This window comes from Macaca thibetana, chromosome 17 (assembly GCF_024542745.1).
Source record: "Macaca thibetana thibetana isolate TM-01 chromosome 17, ASM2454274v1, whole genome shotgun sequence".
Classification (NCBI taxonomy): Eukaryota; Metazoa; Chordata; class Mammalia; order Primates; family Cercopithecidae; genus Macaca; species Macaca thibetana.
In genome coordinates, this window is record NC_065594.1 from 92,816,107 (window position 1) to 92,842,381 (window position 26,275).

The 26,275-nt window shown below is 47.4% G+C and overlaps 1 protein-coding gene and 1 non-coding gene across 4 annotated transcripts in view; both read right to left on the reverse strand.

Annotated features, from left to right (window-relative positions):
• Positions 1–26,275, reverse strand: part of DCUN1D2 (defective in cullin neddylation 1 domain containing 2) — a 40,522-nt gene that overhangs the window by 13,289 nt on the left and 958 nt on the right. For 2 of the 3 annotated variants that reach the window (XM_050767050.1, XM_050767051.1), the window contains exons 2-4: positions 20,392–20,608; positions 17,403–17,571; positions 10,578–10,708 (exon numbers count right to left, since the gene is read on the reverse strand). In XM_050767050.1, coding sequence (XP_050623007.1) covers positions 10,578–10,708; positions 17,403–17,571; positions 20,392–20,608 — 517 coding nt within the window. The remainder of the gene's footprint in view (positions 1–10,577; positions 10,709–17,402; positions 17,572–20,391; positions 20,609–26,275) is intronic. The other variant, XM_050767052.1, reaches the window with a different exon arrangement.
• Positions 15,404–15,567, reverse strand: LOC126940917 (U1 spliceosomal RNA). Its single transcript, XR_007720984.1, has one exon. It is a non-coding gene; the product is annotated as a U1 spliceosomal RNA (small nuclear RNA).

Consider the following 26,275-nt stretch of genomic DNA (forward strand, 5'->3'; position numbering starts at 1 on the left):
AGGGTGAAGTTTGCAGACCGAGAGCTATGTCTCCGTGGTTGAAACAGTAAGTTTCTGACCACATCTCCTGGAGGCCATGTTTCGTGGTGAAACGGGCTCTTCTCCAGCTGGTTCAGGCTGGAAGCGGAATCGAGGTGGGTGGGATGGCAAACTGTTAAAGAATCCCCATTGCCGTCACTGTCCTTTGGATGTTAAACCTCGTTTTTTTCCCCACACAATATAAAAAACCTAAAGCACCAGAACCAGTGCTGGAGACCAGCCGGTTTAGACCAGAAGTCATACTGCTGGTGGTACACGGCAGAGAAGCCCGTTTACTGTACCTCTAGACCAGCCGGTTGAGACCGGAAGTCATACTGCTGGTGGTACACGGCAGAGAAGCCCGTTTACTGTATCTCTAGGCCAGCCGGCTTAGACCGGAAGTCATACTGCTGGTGGTACACGGCAGAGAAGCCCGTTTACTGTATCTCTAGGCCAGCTGGTTGAGACCGGAAGTCATACTGCTAGTGGTACACGGCAGAGAAGCCCGTTTACTGTCTCTCTAGGTAGAAGTATCTAGAGGATGTAACAGCCTCTGAGAAACATGATGTTACTATGTGGATTTTAAAAAATATAATACTTGCTATAATGTGCATATTGGAGGCAACTGTGAAACTTGTCTGTGATCACCAGTGTAGTCTGTTGTAAATTCAAAGACAGCTTGTTGAACTTTGTTTTTATTTTTTACCTACTGTTTTCAGAGTGCCTATTTTGAATTAAAATTTGTTATACACTGCAAAAAAAAAAGAGTTTTAGTCCCCGAAGTAAAATGTCAGCTTACAAAGAGCAGTCTTGGGCACATCCATTAGGATGGCCACTATTCAGAAAACAGCGATTGTTGGCAGGACGTGCAGAGGCTGGTTGGATGCTCTGCTTCGTTGCTGATGGGAATGTAAAAAAAAAGTATGTTGGTCCTCATTCCTCAAGAAATTAAACAGAATTACCATACAGTCCAGTAATTCCATTTCTGCGTATATACCCAAAAGAATTAAAAGCAGGGACTGGCGCGGTGGCTCACGCCTGTAATCCCAGCACTTTGGGAGGCCGAGGCAGGCGGATCATCTGAGGTCGGGAGTTCGAGACCAGCCTGACCAACATGGAGAAACCCTGTCTCTACTAATAATACAAAAATTAGCTGGGCGTGGTGGTGCATGCCTGTAATCCCAGCTACTCGGGAGGCTGAGGCAGGAGAATCACTTGAACCTGGGAGGCGGAGGTTGCAGTGAGCTGAAATTGTGCCACTTGCACTCCAGCCTGGGCAACAAGAGCGAAACTCTGTCTCAAAAAAAAAAAAAAAGAATTAAAAGCAGGGTCTAAAACAGGTATATGTACATGCATCACGCATGTTCACAGCAGTGTTATTCGCAAGGAGCCAAACAGTAAAATTAAACTAAGTGTCCACTGGAATGAATGGATAAACAAAATGTGGTCTATACATACAGGGAATATTATTCAGCCTTGAAAAAGGAAGGAAATTCTGATACACACTACAACAAAACATTGTATCAAGCGAAATGAGCTAGTCACAGAAAGATATATACTGTGAAATTCCACTTACGTGAGGTCCCAGGAGGAGTCAACTCCAGAGACCAGAAGTAGAATGGGGGCTGCCAGTGGCGGGGGAGAGGGAAGTGGGGAGTCAGTGTTTGATGGCGACACAGTTTCAGTTTGGGAAGATGAGAAAGTTCTGGGAATAAACACTGGTGATGTTTACACACTCTGAAAGTACTTAGTGCTACTGAACCATATACTTAAACAGTTAAAATGGTTAAAAAAAAAAGACAAAAGGCTGGGTGTGGTGGCTCACACCTGTAATCCCAACACTTTGGGAGGCCGAGGCGGGTGGCTCAAGAGGTCAGGAGATCGAGACCATCCTGGCTAACACGGTGAAACCCTGTCTCTACTAAAAATACAAAACCTAGCCGGGCGAGGTGGCGGGTGCCTGTAGTCCCAGCTACTCGGAGGCTGAGGCGGGAGAATCGTGTGAACCCGGGAGGCGGAGCTTGCAGTGAACTGAGATCGCGCCACTGCACTCCAGCCTGGGCGACAGGGCGAGACTCTGTCTCAAAAAAAAAAAAAGACAAGACAAGACAAAAGAACAGTCTTGGGGAAATAAACCCCCAAGGACTCCTGACTTGACTGGTTTAAACACGAGACATCCCACGCTCCATCACTCTCTCCTTCAGACAAGCAGCCTATGAGGACACAGCACTAAAAGGGGGCGGGGGAGGGCCCTGGACAGTCGGGGCGGAGGGAGCACAGTGTTTAACCTTCCCTGAATCCGTGCATAAAAGCAGACGCAGCAATTAGAAAGCAAAGTCAAACACCCAGAGGCGACATTTACCATAAGTTTGGGTGAGAAAGTATCATCACAAGTTGTAAGCACTAGGGGATGAGCCACTGCCAGCAATAGGACCCGCGTGGTGCCGGCGACGTGGGGGTCACAGGCCTCTGACAGATGTGAGAACAGGAGGGCCTCGGTGGTGCCTACACGGCAAGACCAGGTAAGGACGAGCCTGAATTAGGCTGTGGCAGCGGGCAGAGGCCACCAACGGGGCCCACACTGCAAGGAAGCCCGAGAGCAGAAGAGCTGGGCAGAAAGGGAAAACGGAGATGGAAAAGAGAGAAAAGCTGAGGAGGGGAGAGGATCAGTGCCAGACAATCTGAGAGCAAAGCAGACATTTCTGTCTACTACACGCCTGCACACACACACACACACACACACACTCAGCCAAGAGAGAGCACCATGAAGTCAAAAAGCTGCCCTGAACCATCCTCCTGAAAGACTAGGAAAACTAATTTCACATAAAAATGAGCAACAGAACAGCCCTGAGATCAAATCCCATACCATGCTATCCGAAGAAAAAAGATGCTACAAACAGAAGTCCCCCTTTGAAAATGAACGCATGCTGGGAAACACACCGACAGAACAGATCGAAAGTGCGACCTTCAGCCGAAACCATGGTTCACGCCTGTAAACCCAGCACTCTGGGAGCCTGAGGTGGGAGGGCTACGTGAGACCAGCAGTCTGAGACCAGCTCGGGCAACATAGTAGAACTCCGTCTCTCCAAAAAAAATTTAAAAATTAACCAGGCACAGTCTGCGTGCCTAAAGTCCCGGTGAGATGGGGGGCTGAGGTGAGAGGATCACCGAAACCCAGGAGCCTGAGGCTGCAGTCATGGCCACACCTCTGCACTTAAGCCTGAGCAATGGAGGGAGACCTCAACTCTAAAATCAAATGTTAAGCCAGGTGTGGTGGCTCACGTCTGTAATCCTAGCACTTTGGGAGGAAGCTGAGGTGGGAGGATCGCTTAAGCCCAAGAATTTGAGGCTGCAGTGAGCTATGATCACGCCACTCCACTCCAGCCTGGGCAAGAGAGCAAGACCCCGTCTCTAAATAAATTAAAAAAAAAAAATTTTTTTTTTAAGTGTGACCACTGACTTCAAAATAAAGGACATTAAGAAATGAAACAAAACATGAAACACCACAAATGAGAATTAGGAAAACTTAGTAATGAGGAAATCACACTCAAGAATTAGAAACAAAGGAAAATCATTCCGGAAATGACTTTACTAGAAGGCACATGAGGGAGATAAACTCAAAGGCAGCCACACACTGCATAACGTCTCCGCCAACGACAGGCCGCATAAGTGACAGCGGTCCAACAGGACTGCAAAAGTGCATTTTCACTGCACCTTTTCTATGCTTCAGTGTGTTTGGATACACAAATCCTCACCACTGTGTTATGGTTGCCTACTGTATTCAGTACGGTCACACGCTGTCCAGGTTTGTATCCTGGGAGCCATGGGCTGTGCCATACTGCTAGGCGTGCAATAGGCTATGCCACCCAGGTTTGCAAACATGCACCCTGTGACGTTGCACAAGGATGAGACTGCCTAACGATGCATTTCTCAGAACCTATCGCTGCCATTATGTGACACATGACAGGTGATGACTTCAGAGAAGAAGATGGTGAAAAAGGAAGATCATTTTTAAAAGAAAAAAGAAATGAAGTACAGATTAAAAGGACTGAGAGAAAGCAACGCACACTGCTGAAGACTTAACTCCACAGAAGACCCAGCTCCACAGGGGACCCAACTCTATAGGGGACCCAGCTCCACAGAAGACTCAACTCCACAGAGGACCCAACTGCACAGGGGACCCAACCACACAGAGGACCCAGCTCCACAGGGGGACCCAACTCCACAGGGGACCCAACTCCACAGAGGACCCAACTGCACAGGGGACCCAACTCTATAGGGGACCCAACTCCACAGGGGACCCAACCACACAGAGGACCCAGCTCCACAGGGGAACCAGCTCCACAGGGGACCCAACTCCACAGGGGACCCAACTGCACAGGGGATTCAACTCTATAGGGGACCCAACTCCACAGGGGACCCAACCACACAGAGGATCCAACTCCACAGAGGACCCAACTCCACAGGGGACCCAACTGCACAGGGGACCCAGCTCCACAGGGGAACCAGCTCCACAGGGGAACCAGCTCCACAGGGGACCCAGCTCCACAGGGGACCCAGCTCCACAGGGGACCCAACTGCACAGGGGACCCAGCTCCACAGGGGAACCAGCTCCACAGGGGAACCAGCTCCACAGGGGACCCAGCTCCACAGAAGACCCAACTCCACAGAGGACCTAACTCCAATTAAATGGGTAACTGGAGTTTCCAGAGAGACCAAAACCAAATACAAGGAACAGAGCAAATGCTTAAAACTACAATTCAAGAACATTTTCCCTGAAATTAAAAAAAGATTAGAAAGTACTTACTGAAAACACTCAGCATCATATGAGAACACTGACCACGGATGACCCACAACACCCAGGCACATTTCAGTAAAATTACTGGGCTTCAAAGCAAAAGAAAAAATGGCCTTTGTTTGGGTATTTAGGCAAAACAGTAAGCAACTTACAAGGCCAAGACGACTGGCTCATCATCACTCCGTCTGACAATAACAATCTACGCCAGAAGAAAGTGAGCGACACCCTTGAGACATTCCAAGGAACAAAAAGGAGGCTAGGATTCTGTACCCGTCACGCAAGGACTCGGGGAACACCGTCCCCAGCAGCACTTCCTGGGGATCCACCGGAGAACGAATTTCAAAACCTGTGAGCAGGGAGACGTCAGCGGAAGCCCTGGCGATAAGCAGGGGCTGCTGGGCAACACAGAGCGAGGACCACCCAGAACGACAGGGGAGGCCTGGCTGTGTGCCTGGAAAACAAAGCCATGGCCAAACTATTGTTTTAAATGGGGGGAGCGTGTATAACCCCCTTTCCTTTCCACGACTCACAGTAATTCCACCGGTGGAGACACATCACATCATCACTGAGCCTGTGGTGTGCGCCACGTGGGACTGGCTAACACGTCACCGCGGACGTTCTAATGCTACCTTCACCTGCGCCCTGGAGGGCCAGAACAGAAGAAGGGAAACACAGCTTAACACAGACAAGCTCAGGTAGGAAAAATAATCTGTAGTCCTGACTGTGGTTTAGAAGCTTCCAAATGAACCAAAATTTAAAAAATAAAAAAATAAAAAGCCTAGAAATGACGACTCTGAACAAGCACCAGCAGCGACTCCGCCACAGCCTGAAACCAGTTTCCGCTAAAAGAAATCAGGGCTTCTTGGAGAAAAAGCGAGTCCAGGTCTGGGGCAGAAGGCGACTGGACGAGCCCAGGACAGCCTGCAGTGCAGACAGGAAGGGAGCCGTCACCACCAGAGCACACCAACAGCACTCCACGAGTTCACGGGGACGTGAACAATAAACTGACCCTCGGTCGAAGGAAGCAGGGAACGCACTCGCCCCAGAGGTCATCCCGCCTTTCTGAGCAGCCTGTACCTCTGGCACCAACACCAGGAGATGGAAAGACTTCCTTCTGTGATCATCCCAGCTCACAAACAAACGGCAGGACAGGCTCTCATCGCTTCGCAGCCCTGAGCAAGGCTGGGGGTCTCGGCACTGCTGGTATCCTCAGGTGCCGCACATGGCAGGCTCCTGAGCCAAGATGCAGCAGGCACTGCTACTGTTACCCAAGAGGCAAAGCGAGAGCCCAACAGGCCCCACGCGCCTTGTACAGCAGGCACCGCAATTTAGTAACCACAGTGTGGGGCCGAGACGCATCTCAGCACCTGGTATCTCTCACCAGCCCTCTGTGTCTCTCCCCCGTGCCTCTGCCCGTGTCCCCCTGACGCCTCTGCTTCCGTGCCTCTGTCCCTCTGTCCCCCGTCTCTCTATCCCTCTGTCCGCCGTGCCTCTATCCCTCTGTCCCCCGTCTCTCTATCCCTCTGTCCCCCGTGCCTCTGTCCCTCTGTCCCCCGTCTCTCTACCCCTCTGTCCGCCGTGCCTCTGTCCCTCTGTCCCCCGTCTCTCTATCCCTCTGTCTGCCGTGCCTCTGCCCGTGTCCCCCTGGCGCCTCTGTCCCTCTGCCCCCCGTGCCTCTGCCCCTCTGCCCCCCGTGCCTCTGTCCCTCTGTCCCGTCTCTCTACCCCTCTGTCCCCCATACCTCTGTCCTTCTGTCCCCCGTGCCTCTGTCCCTCTGTCCCCATCTCGCTATCCCTCTGTCCCTGTGCCTCTGCCCCTCTGTCCCCCGTCTCTCTATCCCTGTCCCCTGTACCTGTCCCTCTGTCCCCCGTGCCTCTGCCCCTCTGTCCCCCGTCTCTCTATCCCTGTCCCCTGTACCTGTCCCTCTGTCCCCCGTGCCTCTGCCCCTCTGTCCCCCGTCTCTCTATCCCTGTCCCCCGTACCTGTCCCTCTGTCCCCCGTGCCTCTGTCCCTCTGCCCCCCGTCTCTCTATCCCTGTCCCCCGTGCCTCTGTCCTTCTGCCCCCCGTGCCTCTGTCCCTCTGTCCCCCGTCTCTCTATCCCTCTGTCCCCCGTCTCTCTATCCCTCTGTCCCCCGTCTCTCTATCCCTCTGTCCCCCGTCTCTCTATCCCTCTGCCCCCCGTGCCTCTGTCCCTCTGCCCCCCGTGCCTCTGTCCCTCTGTCCCCCGTGCCTCTGTCCCTCTGTCCCCCGTGCCTCTGTCCCTCTGCCCCCCGTCTCTCTATCCCTCTGCCCCCCGTGCCTCTGTCCCTCTGCCCCCCGTGCCTCTGTCCCTCTGTCCCCCGTCTCTCTATCCCTCTGCCCCCCGTGCCTCTGTCCCTCTGTCCCCCGTCTCTCTATCCCTCTGCCCCCCGTGCCTCTGTCCCTCTGCCCCCCGTGCCTCTGTCCCTGTCCGCTGTGCCTCTGTCCCTCTGCCCCCCGTGCCTCTGTCCCTCTGCCCCCCGTGCCTCTGTCCCTCTGTCCGCCGTGCCTCTGTCCCTCTGCCCCCCGTGCCTCTGTCCCTCTGCCCCCCGTGCCTCTGTCCCTCTGTCCGCCGTGCCTCTGTCCCTCTGTCCCCCGTGCCTCTGTCCCTCTGTCCCCCGTGCCTCTGTCCCTCTGGCCCCCGTGCCTCTGTCCCTCTGCCCGCCGTGCCTCTGTCCCTCTGTCCCCCGTGCCTCTGTCCCTCTCTGCCCCCCGTGCCTCTGTCCCTGCCTGCTCTGCCCCCCCCCGTGCCTCTGTCCCTCTGCCCCCCGTGCCTCTGTCCCTCTGCCCCCCGTGCCTCTGTCCCTCTGTCCGCCGTGCCTCTGTCCCTCTGCCCCCCGTGCCTCTGTCCCTCTGCCCCCCGTGCCTCTGTCCCTCTGCCCCCCGTGCCTCTGTCCCTCTGCCCCCCGTGCCTCTGTCCCTCTGCCCCCCGTGCCTCTGTCCCTCTGTCCCCCGTCTCTCTATCCCTCTGCCCCCCGTGCCTCTGTCCCTCTGCCCCCCGTGCCTCTGTCCCTGTCCGCTGTGCCTCTGTCCCTCTGCCCCCCGTGCCTCTGTCCCTCTGCCCCCCGTGCCTCTGTCCCTCTGTCCGCTGTGCCTCTGTCCCTCTGTCCCCGTGCCTCTGTCCCTCTGCCCCCCGTCCTCTGTCCCTCTGCCCCCGTGCCTCTGTCCCTCTGTCCCCCGTGCCTCTGTCCCTCTGTCCCCCGTGCCTCTGTCCCTCTGTCCCCCGTGCCTCTGTCCCTCTGTCCCCCGTGCCTCTGTCCCTCTGCCCGCCGTGCCTCTGTCCCTCTGTCCCCCGTGCCTCTGTCCCTCTGCCCCCCGTGCCTCTGTCCCTCTGCCCCCCGTGCCTCTGTCCCTCTGCCCCCCGTGCCTCTGTCCCTCTGTCCCCTGCCCCCCGTGCCTCTGTCCCTCTGTCCGCCGTGCCTCTGTCCCTCTGCCCCCCGTGCCTCTGTCCCTCTGCCCCCCGTGCCTCTGTCCCTCTGCCCCCCGTGCCTCTGTCCCTCTGCCCCCCGTGCCTCTGTCCCTCTGCCCCCCGTGCCTCTGTCCCTCTGTCCCCCGTGCCTCTGTCCCTCTGTCCCCCGTCTCTCTGTCCCTCTGTCCGCCGTGCCTGTCCCTCTGCCCCCCGTGCCTCTGTCCCTCTGTCCGCCGTCTCTCTGTCCCTCTGCCCCCCGTGCCTCTGTCCCTCTGTCCGCCGTGCCTGTCCCTCTGCCCCCCGTGCCTCTGTCCCTCTGTCCGCCGTCTCTCTGTCCCTCTGCCCCCCGTGCCTCTGTCCCTCTGTCCCCCGTGCCTCTGTCCCTCTGCCCGCCGTGCCTCTGTCCCTCTGTCCCCCGTCTCTCTGTCCCTCTGTCCGCCGTGCCTCTGTCCCTCTGTCCGCCGTGCCTCTGTCCCTCTGTCCGCCGTGCCTCTGTCCCTCTGTCCGCCGTGCCTCTGTCCCTCTGTCCGCCGTGCCTGTCCCTCTGTCCGCCGTGCCTCTGTCCCTCTGCCCCCCGTGCCTCTGTCCCTCTGTCCCCCGTCTCTCTGTCCCTCTGCCCCCCGTGCCTCTGTCCCTCTGTCCCCCGTCTCTCTGTCCCCCGTGCCTCTGCCCCTCTGTCCCCCGTGCCTCTGCCCCTCTGTCCCCCGTGCCTCTGCCCCTCTGTCCACCGTGCCTCTGCCCCTCTGTCCGCCGTGCCTCTGTCCCTCTGCCCCCCGTGCCTCTGTCCCTCTGCCCCCCGTGCCTCTGTCCCTCTGTCCCCCGTGCCTCTGTCCCTCTGTCCCCCGTGCCTCTGTCCCTCTGTCCCCCGTCTCTCTGTCCCTCTGCCCCCCGTCTCTCTGTCCCTCTGCCCCCCGTGCCTCTGTCCCTCTGTCCGCCGTGCCTCTGTCCCTCTGTCCCCCGTCTCTCTGTCCCTCTGCCCCCCGTGCCTCTGTCCCTCTGTCCTCCGTGCCTCTGCCCCTCTGTTCCCCGTCTCTCTATCCCTCTGTCTGCCGTGCCTCTGTCCCTCTGCCCCCCGTGCCTCTGTCCCTCTGTCCTCCGTGCCTCTGCCCCTCTGTCCCGTCTCTCTATCCCTGTCCCCCGTACCTGTCCTTCTGTCCCCCGTGCCTCTGTCCCTCTGCCCCCCGTGCCTCTGTCCCTCTATCCCCCGTGCCTCTGCCCCTCTGTCCCCGTCTCTCTATCCCTGTCCCCTGTACCTCTGTCCTTCTGTCCCCCATCTCGCTATCCCTCTGTCCCCTGTGCCTCTGTCCCTCTGTCCCCCGTACCTCTGTCCTTCTGTCCCCCGTGCCTCTATCCCTCTGTCCCCCGTCTCTCTATCCCTCTGCCCCCCGTGCCTCTGTCCCTCTGTCCCCCCGTGCCTGTGTTTCCTGTCCTTCTGCCCGGTGTCTCTGACCCTGTGCCTGTTCATCTGTGCAACTGGCCTCTCAGGTGATCAGTGCACATCTCCCAGCACCCAACCCAGCTCCACCTCCACTTTCACTGCAGTCCCCGAATCCCTGCTGTAGGGTTAGGAGTGACAGTTAAAGCAAATGCAGACTCCTCAAGTAAAAAAAACATTTATTATTGTCCATGCAAATGGGCCATATTAATGATCCATAAAAATGGATTACAGTATTTTAAAATAAAACGCAAAAGTGGGCTCAATTGTTGGTGTGCAGGCTGGGGTCTACGTGGCACAGAGAGAACAATTATGAGCTGACACAGGACATTTACAAATTCGTTTACATTTTAAAATTTAAACATGTGAACCCAGAAGTGGAGAGACGCTATCAACGGAGATCTTCAGGCATGTGGTATCATAAACTCATCTACCTACGTACAGAGCAAAGTGTGGAGAAGGCAAGAAACCAAAGGGTGGTCATGTTACAGGTGGGCCAGCCACGGTGGCTCATGCCTGTCATCCCCACACACTCTGAAGTGGGAAGAATGCCTGAGCTCCGGAGTTCGAGACCAGCACAGGCAACAAGGCAAGACCTTGTCTTTATTAAAAATTTAAAAACAAAAATGAAAATAGACAGATGCAGTGGTGGATGCCTGGGGTCCCAGCTACTCAGGAGACTGAGGTGGGAGGATTGCTTGAGCCCAGGAGATTGAGGCTGCAGTGAGCTGTGACTGTACCACTGCACTCCAGCCTAGGTGACAGAATGAGACCCTATCTCAAAAAAAACAAACCAAAACCTAAAATCATTAGTTGGCTATACAGAAATCATGTTGTTCACGTCCACTGATAATCTTATTACGATCTGGCATTTTACATATTTGGATTTCATACTCACCTAAACCTTTCTGCCCTGGGTTCTTAGCGAAAGTGAAGGTAAACTGATAAAAATCTTTAAATTTGGCTGTGTCCTTCAGCTCCTGCTCCAGTCTTGGCAGAAGAGCCTTTAGCTTCTCCATGCTGTCACACCTGCAATGAGGGAGACAGTGGTTTGTGCTGCGGCAGACGCACCTCCCTAGTCGACTCTCCTCTTGTCCTCTGTGCAGGAACTGTGGCCAGGCACGCGGCTCCAGCTGGAGACCGTATTTCCCAACTTCTTTTCCCAGGCGCGGCCTAAGGCTCTAAATGATCATGTAAGAGAAGGGAAGGGGGCAATGTCTCCCTTGCTAAAAGGAATTCAAAATGCTCTAAGACAGATACTGGTGGCGGCTGCCCAGCTCTGGGAATATACTAAAACCACTGAGTCGTAGACTTTAAATGAGAGAAAATACGGTATGTGAATTAGATCTCGATAAAATTATTAAAAGAAAAACCCAAAACAACATCTTTTGCCCTCTTCCTGAGAACTGGAACAAGGGCGTGGTCTAACTCGGTGGCTCTGACCATGGAGAGAGGCCCCTGCCCTGCGGTGACAGGTTATGAGGTGAGGAGATGGCAGGGACGAGGGAATGGAAAGACGGAAAGAGCCTATTTCTCAGTGACTTGCAGAATGGAGTCGCCCTGCCAGCCTGGGCCACTGCTACCTCTGTCCCATCATACAAGCGAAAAATAAACTCATATAAATCTTAAGCTACCTTATTTAGGGATCTCTTCATTATAGCAGGTTAGATTTAAAATATCCAGGTATTGTAAAACACAGCTCTATATTGTTTTAAAATTGATTTTTTCCATCAAAAAGTCAATAACCTTTAAAAACAGTCAACAGCCTTTAAGGCAGAAATCGACAACAGTAAAACAAAGTCTATCTTTCTAATTTCGACTGCACAGCAAAGCACAGAATAAAAGCAACACTTATCCACTTACCCAAGCAGAGCAGAGGTAAGGAAAGAACATTGGAGAAAGCTTTAGAGCAGCTAGAAAGTCCATAAAGACGTACACAGAAAAGCACAGATGTAGGACTCAGTCCTGTGCATAGTCACAGTCCCGTTCTGGTCAACAGCAGGAGGTGGATGTGACAGTGGTCCCATAAAATCATAATGGCACCTAGATGTTCCTGCCACCTCGGGGCGTCAGAGCCACTGCAATGTCTAGCACAGTGCATGACCATTTCTACCTTTAGGTGCGTTTAGATACACAGACTTACCACTGTGTTACAGCTGCCTACGGCACTGAGTACAGTCACCCGCTGAACAGGTTCGTAGCCTAGGAACAACAGGCTGTACCACAGACTAGGTGTGTAGTGGGCTGTACCATCTCGGTTTGTGTAAGTACACTCTGTGATGTCTGCACAATGAAATTTCCTAACAACGCACTCCTCAGAACGTGTCCCTGTCTCTGAAGTGATGCGTGACTGCACTGCAGGTGAATGTGAGTGGAAGCACCATCCACATCAACGGTGGCAGCTGGGCCAGGTGCAGCAGTTCGTTCCTGTAATCCCAGCGCTTTGAGAGGAGGAGGAGGGAGGATCGCTTGAGGCCTGGAGTTTGAGACCAGTCTGGATGACATAGCTCAGAGACCCAGTCTCCACAAAAAGTAAAAACTAGCTAGGCATGGTGGCATGTGCCCGAAGTCCCAGCAACCCACCGTACCCCAGTTGGCACAACAGAGTGTGACGCTCTTGAAAAAGGGAGTGGGTGGCAGCTGAGGGCTCTTTGCCATTTCAGCCTCCTCTTCCCTCCAGCGAGGCACGGACAATCCGACTTCCGGGCCAGGCCCACTGTGCCCACCACCTACCGGAGCCGTCCTTCAGCGCGCCTCTAGCTGGACGTAAACAGGAACTCACAGTGTGCACCACCTCACATCTGGGTGCCTCTGGCTTTGTGACGTCCGAGGTTCGTTCCTGTGGGTATGCTCGGCTCCAGCTGTTCATTCTCTTTGCCACATAGAATTCTTGTTATATACATATTTTACGATTCATAAACGCTACTGTCGGTGAACATTCCGGCTGTTTCTAGTTTGCTGGTTTGGAGTAATGGTGTCAACACTTCTGTACACAGATCACAACATACACGTAGGCACATTCCAGCGTGGCCGGCGGGGTCACAGCGTCTGCGCACCTTCCATTTAGTAACTGACGTCGAACAGTACATTGGAGCTCCCACTCCACGCACTTTCACTCACATCTGCTGTCGTGTCTTGTTTTAGCCCCCAGAGGGTGGTTTGTTATGGGGTTCTATTTCACCGAGGTTTTCACCTGCATTTCCCCAGCGAATGAGATTAAGCATCTTATACTTTAACTGGCCCTTGTGCATCCTCTTTTGTAAAGTGCTTGTCAAATCTTTTGCTTGTTTTTCAACATCTTTTTCTTATTGTTTTGTAGAAATTCTTTATATATTAAAGATACAAGCCTTTGCCAGGTATTTTTAAAGAACTTTCACACAGAACAAGCATTGCCTTTCTACTACTTTGATGTTTCTTAACCAGTTCTTATTTTTACTATAATATGCTGTCAGTATTTTTCTTTACAGTGATTGTTTTTGTTGATGTTTTAGAAATTATCCTATTTCACAGTCATAAAGACCTTTTCCTATATTATTTTTCTACAGACTTTTTGCTTTTGCCTTTCATACTGAGATCTACATCTATCTGAAACTGATGTTTACATATGGTATGCGGTAGAGGTCAGGATTTATTTCTCCCCAAAATACTAGCTAATTCTCCCAGTATCATTTGTTGAAAAAGTGTCTGTCTCCACTTAAGTCTACCTCTGTCGTAAACCAGAAGTCCCTACATACACGGACTTCTTTCTGAGCCCTCCATTCTGCTCCACTGGTCTCTGGCCTATTTATCTGATCTGGCACTTGATGCCATGTAGTCGTCATTATCGTAGCTGTAAAGTTCTGATTATCTGGCAGAGCAAATCTTCCCATCCTGTTCTTTTCCTTCAAGAACTGCTTTTTGACTGCGCATTTTTATAGAAATTTCAAATCAGCTTGTCAAATTACACATATATAAACCCACTATCTATTAGGATTTTCAAACTGAGATCACATTCAATATAAAAACCTAAGGATAAAATACTGTGTTCCAACCTATGAATGAAGTATATTTCTCCATTTATTCAGGTCTTGTTTCCTGTCTCTCAATGAGTTATTATTTTCTCTATGGGAGTATCACACATCTTTAATCCGATTTATTCTAGGTATTCTGTATTTTTGAAGATATTGAAAAATGACATATATTTTAAAATTTACTGTTTTGCTGATTGTTGCACTTGGTGTCCTGAAATATAACAGGATTTTATTTGCAGACCTTGGACCCTGTAGTGTGGCTAACGTCACTACTGATTTGAATATTTTATCCATAGATTAGACTAGCTGTGATCTCCTGTTTTATACTGAATAGAAATAGTCATTCAGGTTTTGTTCCGTCTCAAAGGGGAGGTGGCTTACAATTCCCGTAAGTATAATGTTTGCCATAGGAATTTTTTCCTTTTGGTCAGATTAAGAACTGCCCCTCTTATTCTTAGTTTTCCATGAGTTTTGTTTTTTTTTTTTAAATGAAGAAACACTGAATTTGATCAAACCCATCTTATGCACTGGGACGATCCTTTTTTTCTGTTGTTAACCATGGTAAATTAATTATACCGATTGACTTTGTAACATTAAACGGATCTTGCATTCCTGGGTATAACCAACTTTGTCATGATGTATCATCCTGGGCTTATCGTCTTGGATTTTTTGCTAATGACTGGTCAGTTTCCTGATACTGTGTGTAGGATTTTTGCATCTTATCATCTTAGGCATCTTCTGATTCTTATAACTGAGAGTGGCCTATAATTTTCCATTCTCAAATGTTATCCCTTGGTTTTGTCATGCAGCTTGTGCTGGCCTTAAAACAAATGGTGAAATCTTTCTTCCTTTACTATTCTCTGGAAAAGGATGTTTAAAATTGGGGATTTTCCTTTTCATTAGGAGTTTGGTCGGATGTGCCAATTAAGTTATCCCAAACAGAAGCTGTCTCTTTGAGACGATTTTAAATTACAGGCTCAAATTCTTAAGAGTTACAGAACTATTAAGATTTTCCATTTCTTCATGTCAGTTTTAGTAAGTTATATTTTTCATATAGGTTGTCAAATTTATTGGCATAAAGCTTTTCATAACAGACTTTTTTTTTTTAATGCTTCTGGCACCTATCATTTTGTCCCTCTTTTCATCTATGTATGTTACTTATGATTTACTACATTTACAAGTCTTTTCAAATAACAAGCTTCTGGCTTTATTGATCCTTCCTAATGACAACTTCTTTTCTATTTGATTATTCTTGTAAATTAAAATACTTTACTTTTCTAATTTACTTGTAAATTAGAATACTGCTTCAAAAAAATATTAATTCCTTCCTTCTATATTCTTTTTCTATTTCTTGAGATGGAAGGCTTTGTTCACTGATTTTCAGCCTTTCCTTCTTTCTAAAACATGCATTTAATAAGCTGAATTCTACAAGCTTACATATATTTTCACTATCCAAGATATTTTCTAATTTCCATGGTAACTTCTTTCTCATCCCAAGGGTTACTCAGAGGTATGCAATATCCACACATATCCTACCTAGTTATCTTTTTGTTACATTCCTAGTTTAACTATACTGTGCTCAGAAGACATACTCTGTATCATTTCAAACCTCTGAAAATTGTTGCAATTTACTTAATAGCCCAGTTTATTGTCAATTTTTATTAATGTTCTGTGCCTTTAATAAAGTTTTTTTTTTTTTTTAAATTTTAAACACCAGGAGAGAACACGAACATAATCCCCCACTACCACAAATTATGTAGTCCAGTTTCCCACATTTGGGAAAATCACAGGCGTCAGCACATCTGGAATGCAATGGATAAGCCCAGCCCCGGGAAAACCACCTTCATGATCATGGTATCTCTCCTGCCAGGCTGTTTTGTGTTTTCTTTTGAAAAGAAAACGTATTCTTCAACATCGAAGGCAACGTTCTAAATGTTCTCCTAGGCCATTTTTTGTGCTGTCCAAATCTTCTATTTCCTCACTAATTTTTCATCCACTCATCCTATCAGTTACTACAATGTGTGTGAAAACTCCTCACTTTGATCATGGATTTGCATCTTTCTCTTTGTAGTTGCTTATTTTTGCTTTAAATACTTTGGGACTCTTCAATAAATACATAAAAACATAAGTATGACTGCTTTCCAGGTGAGATAAACCCTTTATCATCATGAAATGGTCCTCCTTATCTGCAGAGTTCCTGTGTGCCTCAAAGCTGTTTTAGTTGTATCTATTTTAAACAATATGAACAGGTGATATTTAAACATCCATCTGGGCCAGGCATGGTGGCTCCCGCCTGTAATCCTAGCACTTTGGGAGGCTGAGGCAAGGTGGATCGCCTGAAGTCGGGAGTTCAAGACCAGCCAGGCCAATACGGTGAAACCCCGTCTCTACTAAAAATACAAAAATTAGCTGGGTGTGGTGGCAGGCGCCTGCAATCCCAGCTACTCAGGAGACAGAGGCAAGAGAATTGCTTGAACCCAAGAGATGGAGTTTGCTGTGAGCTGAGATCGTGCCACTGCACTCCAGCCTAGGTGACAGAATGAGACTCCATCTCAAAAAACAAACAAACAATTAAGAGTACACTCGAAAATAACAATAAAAAGTAGAGTAAATGCATAAACTGGCAACATAATCATTTATATTATCAAGTATCATATACTGCACATAACTGGATGTGCTACGCTTTTATACGAATGGCAGAGCAGCAGGTTTGTCTGTGCCAGCACCACCACACACAGGCAATGTATTGAGCTATGACATTATGATGGCTGGGATGCAGGAATTTTTTAGCCCCATTCTAACCTTACGGGACCACTGTTGTATAAGCGGTCCACTGTTGACCGAAATGTCACTATGCAGTGCATCACTGTCGTTCAATAAGCTTAATGATTAAGAGAGTCACATTAGGCCCTTTCATTTACTTTTATAACTTATCTGTAAGTGAGAAACACCTTATTAATGAAGCCTTTATCCCAATCCTGTAGGTAGAATAGAAAAATGTTACAAGCAAAAAACCAAAATGATATCTTAATTTTTAACATAGCAGCATAATAAATTCTACATTTAATATACAGTATTATGAAATAACATGAATGAACTGAACCTGGTATTTACTGTCAATTCAAAATTGGAAAGAAAAAAACTCAAAAAGAAGAAAATGAGTTACAAAAGGGGTTAATATGAAAAAATCAAAATGTGAAATGAAATAAAGCTTTAAACTGAAAATTAAAAGGAAACCAGGCCGGGCGCGGTGGCTCAAGCCTGTAATCCCAGCACTTTGGGAGGCCGAGACGGGCGGATCACGAGGTCAGGAGATCGAGACCATCCTGGCTAACATGGTGAAACCCCGTCTCTACTAAAAAAAATACAAAAAAACTAGCCAGGCGAGATGGCGGGCGCCTATAGTCCCAGCTACTCGGGAGGCTGAGGCAGGAGAATGGCGTAAACCCAGGAGGTGGAGCTTGCAGTGAGCTGAGATCCGGCCACTGTACTCCAGCCTGGGCGACAAAGCGAGACTCCGTCTCAAAAAAAAAAAAAAAAAAAAAAGGAAACCAAAGGCTTAATAGTGCAGAGAGTGCAGATGCATAAGAAATTTTTAAGACACACAAAGAAAATAAACATATGAAATTAATATGTAGAGGTTGCTGAAAAATAATTAATGTTAAAAGTATTTTCATTTCTGAAAAAATTTAAGCTACGAATAATTGACTTACCCGAGTTCTGTCATGCCATCTAGAAATTCCTTTCTGCTAAATTCACACTGAGTTGCTGCCCTGAACTTCCACGCTATGACCAACACACTGATACTGGCAGGATCTAGGCTCAGATCATCACAAAACTGTTGAATCCCATCGATTCCAATTTTGTTTTCATCTTGTGGATCTGTAGTTAATATCAGGGGTAAAGGAAGTTATACTATTTTGAAAAGGAATTCTAAAATAGGAGGTTTGAATCCTAGCATTCTATTATACTACATAGTTCTAGCAAGCGTGTTTCCAATACATCAATCAATAGGCTGCAGTTTTCTACTACACATGAAAGAAATAGTGAGCAACTAATAATTTATCCAGAAAACGGTCCTATTTTTAAAATCTAGGGTTCTGGGTCTTAGGGAAAAAAAAATCATTGAATTTTTTTTGAGAAGATCTGTTCACTAAGAAAAATTTAATTTCCCTAAAGTGAAATAAAAATTCAAGTTTAGAGAAATTTAGCTCACCCAAAGGCAAAATGCTATAAAAGATACTGTATTGATAAAGTATTTACAATACCTTGGGTTTTTATCACAACTCTGCCAAAGTAAATGAATGATTGATGTTTTTCTTAAGTGATTTCATTTGCTAGTTCTAATGGTACTGGACAATAACTATTTTTCAGAATCATTTAGCTTATGTATCCACATTTAATAGCTTAGAAATTCAGGTTCCCCACCCCCTATTCCTAGTTTATAAATAAAATTAAAGAACTTAGCATTTGTTTATCAGAAAATCAAACAGTAAAATATATTTAAGGCATCCCAGCAAGACTTCACTAAAGCTAGTAATTTCAGACAGATTATATCATATTGTCGTAATGCATATGTAAATTGTGGGTTTAGAAGGTAAAAATAGAAAACCTGTAGCTTCTTTGCTCAAAGAAAGATTAGGTAGGATAAACTTTTCTTCCCCTTCACACAAAATCTAACTCTGGTCATTTAACTAGTTTACTACTACATATATATAGTTAACAAAGAAAAATGGTAACAAAAATGAAGAAAACCATAAACATCCTTCTAACTCTATTCTCATATCAGGGAGAAAACCTCAGCATAGTTTATGGGACAGAGGTTCTGTAAAAAAATAAATCCCCACTTATCACCTTATTCAATTCCATCTGCTAATATTATACTTCATGAATAGAAATACTGATCTACAATGCTCTGACCTCATAAACCATCTCAGTAAATTTGATTACAACCATATTCAATATTTCAAGTAATTTTGCAAATACTTGTTCATTTGTATATGCTAACGTAATAACCAATGTTATATTTGTCAACAGTCTTAGAACTATGTTTATTTTTAGAGCCTAAAGTGATTGTACCATGTTTCCACTTTAACTGACTATAACTGCATGAATAAAGTTAAATAATAATGAAGGGATGAAGCTTCAATAACACTTAAAGACACAATTTTCCACTTATACACAAGTATTTTTTCAAAAGCAGCTATATATATTTAAATAACTTTTAAAAATCTGCATAAAAAACTTATGATTTACAAAATCAGCTCAACAACTAACTTAGCCAAAAATGTTTGAAGTAGACTAATGCTTAACTAAAAACAATTTTCATTCTTTGGGAAGTACAATAAGTACAAATCTGGTTTGTTTTACCACTGACTACGTTTCTGAGCCAAGATTTTTAAAAGCAATTTTCAACTCACTTTTCAGATCTAAACAGAAAGACTAAAGCACACACACAGTATTTTAAAAAGTAAAAAATGAAAATATTAAATAAACAAGAACTAGGCCGGGTGCGGTGGCTCACGCCTGTAATCCCAGCACTTTGGGAGGCCAAGGCAGGTGGATCACGAGGTCAAGAGATCGAGACCATCCTGGCCAACATGGTGAAACCCCGTCTCTACTGAAAATACAAAAATTAGCTGGGCGTGGTGGCGGGCGCCTGTAGTCCCAGCTACTCGGGAGGCTGAGGCAGGAGAATCGTTTGAATGTGGGAGGCAGAGGATGCAGAGAGCCGAGCTCATACCACTGCACTCCAGCCTGGTGACAGAGCGAGACGCCGTCTCAGACACACACACACACACACACACACACACACACACACACACACACCCACCAATAAACAAACAAACAGGAACTTAAAGCCAAGGAAATTATTGTATATTTGGGCTAATACTTGTTTAAATGAGAGTCAGGGCTTGGTTTTGTTTTAAAGTTTTAGAAAACTTGGCCTTAAAAACTGGTAGAAAGAAAAAGCAAAATAAGTCAGCTCTTAGATGGCTGCCTCCCCCTCTGCACTGAAGATGAAATTTAAAACCCGCAGAGGGGCGTGGATCTGTATATGCTCATCATGGCAGTCTTAGTGCAAGGCACAGCTGCATTTTGACGAGAAAAGCTCCCATCCAAGCACTGATGTCAATAAAAATCACAACTGCTCACAATCTGAAACACAAGGTTTCTTTGCTGAGAGCTTTTCCCAAAGCCTCTCGAACCACTGAAGCTACTTCAGTGCTAACACGCCACTGCCCGGGCAAGGAAAACACTAAGGTTTACCCTCACTTCAGGATCGTCTTCACGATTTGGTGTTGTTCTTAACCTTCTCATCATCAATATTTCAGCCTAAACAGAAGTGCTTGAAAAAAATACTGTATTAACAGACATACTCACGCCAAGACACCAAGCCTCCCAGCAGCAGCTGTTCCCTGACAGGCTGTGCAGTGTCAGACTCACCACACAGAACAAGCAGGCACAGGCCTGGTCCTGCTCCATCGCCGACTCCCCTCTTCTTGCCCTCCCCACCCCCACCAATCACAGTCCCAGCCCCATTGAAACGGAAGAAAGTGGATTCTGCAGCTGAACGTGGGGAGGAGAAGCAACAGCAGCCCGGAGATCTGCCCCTGGCACCAGAAAGAACCCTGGAAGTGCAGCGTGCAGGCCGCTCACGGAGGCCGACATCCGTCCGGCTTTGCTGCCCTCACCTCTTACCTTTGTACCTGCCGTACAGCTGCTCCAGCTTCTTCTTGTCCACAGTGTTCCGCATGGACTCCCTGTGGAACGAGTCTGGGTTTTGGAAGAAGCTGTCCGTGGCCTCGTCTAGTCTCCACTCATTCTGCGTTAAGCAGTAGATAGCAGTTCTCTCGCCAGCCTGAGTGCATGCCATAAACTGGCGGACCTTGTCCTTCTGAGACGATTTAAGCTTATGCTTTGGGATGCAAAAGAAGTAGGAAAGCCAATGAAGCCGCTCGGGGTTCGTCCCAGCTCTAGCCTAACGCCTGCACTTTAACTGGGCAGAATTAGAGACAAAGCCTTGCTCGTCATCAGTTAAAAAGACTGCACGGTCTTCCGAAACAACAGTACCTACACTGTAACAAACAGGCAGTCCGAGCTTCAGAAAGCATGAGAATTAACATCTTATACAAAACACATTCTGATCGCCACCCAGTTCACCCTGCATGAAGTGTGACCCATTTTTCTAAAGCTCTCAGGAACTCTGTACCGCACACCTAGCCTCTGAGGACACCGGGCAAGGACCTCACGGCGTCACCGGGGCCCCAGCCACAGGGTCTTCTTTGGTTTCAATAAACTTCAGGCTTTAATGAACGGAAAGAGGCTGTGCAGTTTGCAGACACTTTTTCCCAGTTTAAATCAGCAGAATCACATTGATGAAAATGTACACAAATAACTAAGCATCGTGTTAAAAGTAATTTACGAAAGTTTCACAAGCAGGCACAAAAAAAGCCTGTTATGATTAAATGGAAACAATAATACTAATAACAAGAATGCCTCTGTATACCAGACAGAAATAAAATGAAAAATAGGACAGAGGATCTGGGCAGGCAATAAATAACAACGCTGCCAAGCAGCTGTACTATATATAGTATATAATGAAACAAAGTAACATCTTGACACTTCCAGATATAGGAGGGCTGAGATTCCACTTATCTAAAGTAACTGGATGATGGAATCCCAGCACTTTGGGAGGCTGAGGCGGATCACTTGAGGTCAGGAGTTCAAGACCATCGTGGCCAACATGGAGAAACCCCATCGCTACTAAAAATACAAAAATTAGCTGGGCGTTGTGGCATGCGCCTATAGTCCCAGCTACTTGGGAGGCTGAGGCAGGAAAATCACTTGAACCTGGGAGGTGGAGACTGCAGTGAGCTGAGATCACGCCACTGCACTCCAGCCTGGGCGACAGAGCAAGACTCCATCTCAATCAACCAATCAATAAAGAAACCTGATGAAAGCAACACTGGAAAAAAAAGTGATTCACTAACTTCTCTAAATCCAAACAGACCCTAGAATCCACTGGATGCTAATGTTTTACAAAAATGCTTTACACAATAATATAAGGGGGAAATTTTTTACTCAAAAGGATTTATACTCAATCTTGTTCAAATAAAGATGAGACAACTTATAAAAACACATGGAATGAATTACAACATAACGAAAGTGTACAGAAGGATAACAAGGTATGGTTGAGAAAGGGGTGCCGTTAGTGCAAGGATGTGCCTGTCACATGTTAAGAGCTGGAAATCAGGCTCCAAGCTTCCCCAGTGCCACAGTAAAGAAAACATGATTAGTTAGGAAAATTCATTTTCATAAGATCTAAAACCTTACCAGCAGCTCAGAAGTGGTATAGATCCTTCTGGCCTAAAACCTGAGGGAAACGTCTCCTGGGCTCCTGGCAAAGTTCCATGTCCCCTCACACATACCAATTCCTCACCAAAATGCCAACCATGTACAGCAGAGCCAGTTTCCAGAAGGTTTTTTTTTTTTTTTTTTTGAGACAGGAAATCAAAAAGCATGCTGATGCCAAAATACCAGAGGACGATTCCGCAGGAGCGTTAAGATAACACTGTCCAGATACATACTCTCCCACATGCATCTGCGACCGCTGGGTCCTAAGGCCTTTCAGGAGGTCCACAGAACCACCTTCCTGAGCGTCCTAAGCCGCCACCGGCCTTGCTCACTCTCATTCTCACAGAGTGCATAGCAGAGGCCTCCACGGGCCGCAAGGCTTGTGATATCACAGGAATGAATGTGAGATTCGAGAGCCTATCTTTTATCAAGCTAGACATTAAAATATTTGCAAAAATGTAATAGGTTTATTATTGCTAATTAAATATAGAAATATTTTAATACTTCCTATTTTAATTTCTAATATGGTAAATATTGATGACTATTACCCACATAAACAAGAGCTCTCATTTAAGAATGGGGTTCTAATCATTCTTAAAAATATATAGGAAATGTGGTACATATATACCACGGCATACTACACAGCCATAAAAAGGACCAAGATTATGTCCTTTGCAGCAACATGGATGGAGCTAGAGGCCATTTTCCTAAGTGAACTGGCGCAGGAACAGATAACCAAATGCCACATGTTCTCACTTGTAAGTGGGAGTTGAACACAGAGCACGTGTGGACACAAAGAAGGAACAACAGACACCGGGGCCTGCTTGAGAGTGGCAGGAGGGAGAGGATCCCAAAACTGCCCACCAGGTACCGTGCTCACTACCAGGCTGACGAGATCATCTGTACGCCAACTCTCATGACACACAGTTGACCTTTGTAACAAACCTGCGCACGTACCCCGAACCTAAAAGTTAGAAAAAACAAACCCGAAAACCACACAACTCCTGAGACTAAACCCTGAGAGAACTGCTAACTCAGGTGAGGCTACAGAATTAACATTTCGGCTACTCAGAACAATGAGTGTTGAGCATTTGGGAGTCTTGAATCCCTTTTGGAATCTGAGGAGTCACAGGTCTGCCCTCCAGGAACACATATATGGACCTCACATGTGCAGGCAGCTTTGCATAAAATTTCAGTGGTTTCACAGATGGCTTAAGCTCATCTGCTAAGTCCTCATAAGGTAGGGGAAGGCAGAACTCAGATGAAGAACTGATGAAGATCAGAAGCCTTCACTCAGCCAACTTTCTCTCTTAATGTTCCAGTCAGCAGTCGGCTCTGCCATCTCAGGCCTGTGGGTCTGTTGCAAAAGCAGACAGCCGTAGGCTGTGTTCCAATAAAACTCAATTTACAAAAACAGACAGCTAGCCTGTGGGCTGTAGTTTGCTGAACCCGATCTAGATTCCAGAGGAATAAATGGAATACATATTCACTACATTATTTTCTGAAACTGAGCTTTTGAATAGAACTAAACGAAAAATTCAAGGTTGTATTATCTGGTAAGATCAAATTTAACTAAATTAAGGCAGATCCCATACTCTCTGACAGTAAGCTGACAAAGGATACAGCTAGAGTCTTTTTATGAAGTTGACAGCCTTCCCAAGGGAGGGTGAGCAAAGCCAAGAATTACCCCAAAAACCTTAAGATAAAGGCAGAAGTGCAACCCCCAAAATGGTCCACCACTAGGAACAGCCATGACATCCTTATTATGGAAGTGGCCATCATTGCTAGATTTAAAAATTCTGCCATGGTTATACAACAAAATTTAGTATATCCATATAACGGAACATAATTCGGCCATAAAAAGGAATGAAGTATTGATACATGCCACATGGAAGAACCTCAAAAGTACGACACTGAGTAAAAGCCAGGCACAAGAAGCCACACGGGGTACGATTCCACTTATACGAAATATCCAGAACGGGCAAATGTCTACAGAGAGAAAGGTGAGTGGTAGCCAGGGGCTGGGGCAAGGGAGGAGTTGGGAGTGACCGCTAATGGGTACACAGTTATTGTTCGGGATGACAAAAATGTTTTAGGACTAGATAGAGGTGGTGGTTCCACAAATTCGTGGACGTACTAAACACCACTGAATTGTACATTTTAAAATAGTTAATTTTATGTTATGTGAATTTCACCTAAAAAAATTCAACATTGTACCCTTAGACCCTCCAAGACTAATCAGCCAAACAATATACTCTTCGGTGACTGAACTATTTAACCAGCATTATACAACTGATGACTCCACATCAGGAAATCTGGAATGTGGAAATTTGGAAGATATGATGGTGTCTGATCTTGAGCTGCTGCCGGTCACCCCTTGAAGCCTCCCCTAATATGTGACAACACCGTTACACTAGCAGCCTAATTTCTTAGAACTCTAGAAGAACAGATGCAGGAGCACATGGATCCAGGCCATTCAAAGTGGTTTTGAATCATTACTATTAGCTACAGAGTGGACAGAAGTTGGTATCGAGAAACACGAAGATTCCCCTGCAATCTACTCAAACTGCCTGATGTCACAAGATACTCCAGCAAACCCTGAACCACACGGTGGTGCCAAGGCACTGGTTCTGAATGAGCAAGAGAAACTCTGGGGTCTAGGCTTAGCCCATCAACAGGCCTCTGGCCAGTCAACAAAGCTGCAATCATTTGATGTCACCCCTTACAGGTTCCTCCATAAAATAACAGTGATTAAAGCAAAGATCGATAGCCAAGTCTAAAGACTACGTGCTTCATGTCCAAAAGTGACTAAGAGACCCAAGTTGCCTCTTGTGAAAAAGGGAACTGGCATAAAGCTTCTTAGGAAACAAAAAGGCTCGTCAACTAAAAAACTACAGGGGAGAGCAGGAAGCCCTGAGTCTCTCTAGACAGGACTGAACCCAGGTCAAACTAACAAAGGCCCAGATACTGGCAGGAAGCTTTGAGTGCACCCAGACAGGACTGAACTCAGGTCAATCTAATCAAGGTCGACACACTGGAACTAGGACAGCCCTTCAAGTGCACAACCTTCACTGAGGCTTACCATGTCATGCAAGTTAAATTATTAAGGCCAACTTTTAAAGTGTGTACATAGGGCGGGGGGGGGGCATTTTCTAGGTTTCACTATTTTATTCTGTTAAAATGTACACAATTCTTGAAATAAAAATCTGGACAATCCAGTGGAAACAGCAAATAAAATCTCTAAACTATGAAAAAGTCTCAAACACTTTAATTGTGACCTTGTGAAAAACGACTCATATAATCTGGCACCAAGGATACCATATGTAAAAGGGAAAGAAATTACTCTTAAAATGTCCTTAGGGTCGACTTACAAGGGGCTGGCAGGCCAATCATGTTGATCAAATAAACTACATAAGCTTATGGATCACTTTGACTCTGTTTTGGTATACAGCACGCTAGAGGGAGGGGGAGTTAAATTCATCCCTGCTCTTGGATCTCCAATCTCGGCAGCAGGGGAACGCTCCTCTCCCGCATCCTGAACATGGTCGTTTTCCCCAAGCTAAGTTCCTGTCCACTCTGCCCCTTTCGTCCTAAAAGCTGGAGCGAGCTATCTCCACCTGCCCAGGTGTGCATCCTAACTCATGCTACCTCGCTCCAGCCCGGCCTCCGCAGTGACCCCTAAGGGTCACAAAAGCCCGGCTGCTGCAGTCAGTGGGACCTTTTCAGCTGCTCTTTGGTCAGCACTGCTGATGGCTCCTTCCTCATTTAAACTCCATCCTCTTGGTTTCCACACATTCTAGTCTCCTGGTTTCTCCTACTCGCCTTTCTCCGTCTCCTTTGTGGCTCTTCTCCCATCCTGAAGTTTGTCCTCACCCTCCACTCCCCTCTACACGTTACCGTGTCCCTTCGCCGGTGGCTCTCTGGGCCTTAGCCAGGACAATCTTTCTGCTCCTATATGTCACCATCGCCTACCACTAAGGGTCCGTGCATTCTGTTTCTTCTGCCTGGAGCTGCATAAGGCTGGCTGCCCCTGGCACCTCACTTTTCCTCTGGCTAATTTCCAGAGAAATTCTCGAGTTCAACTCACACCCTCAGCATTTGACACCACTCCCACACCCGCATCCTACAGGTTCCTGGAACCCGTGCCTTAGCCCTTGTCCCAACTGTGGTTAAACAGTTGTGCATCTGGTGCCTGTCTCCCCTGCTGGGGCATCAGCTCCCTCAATGC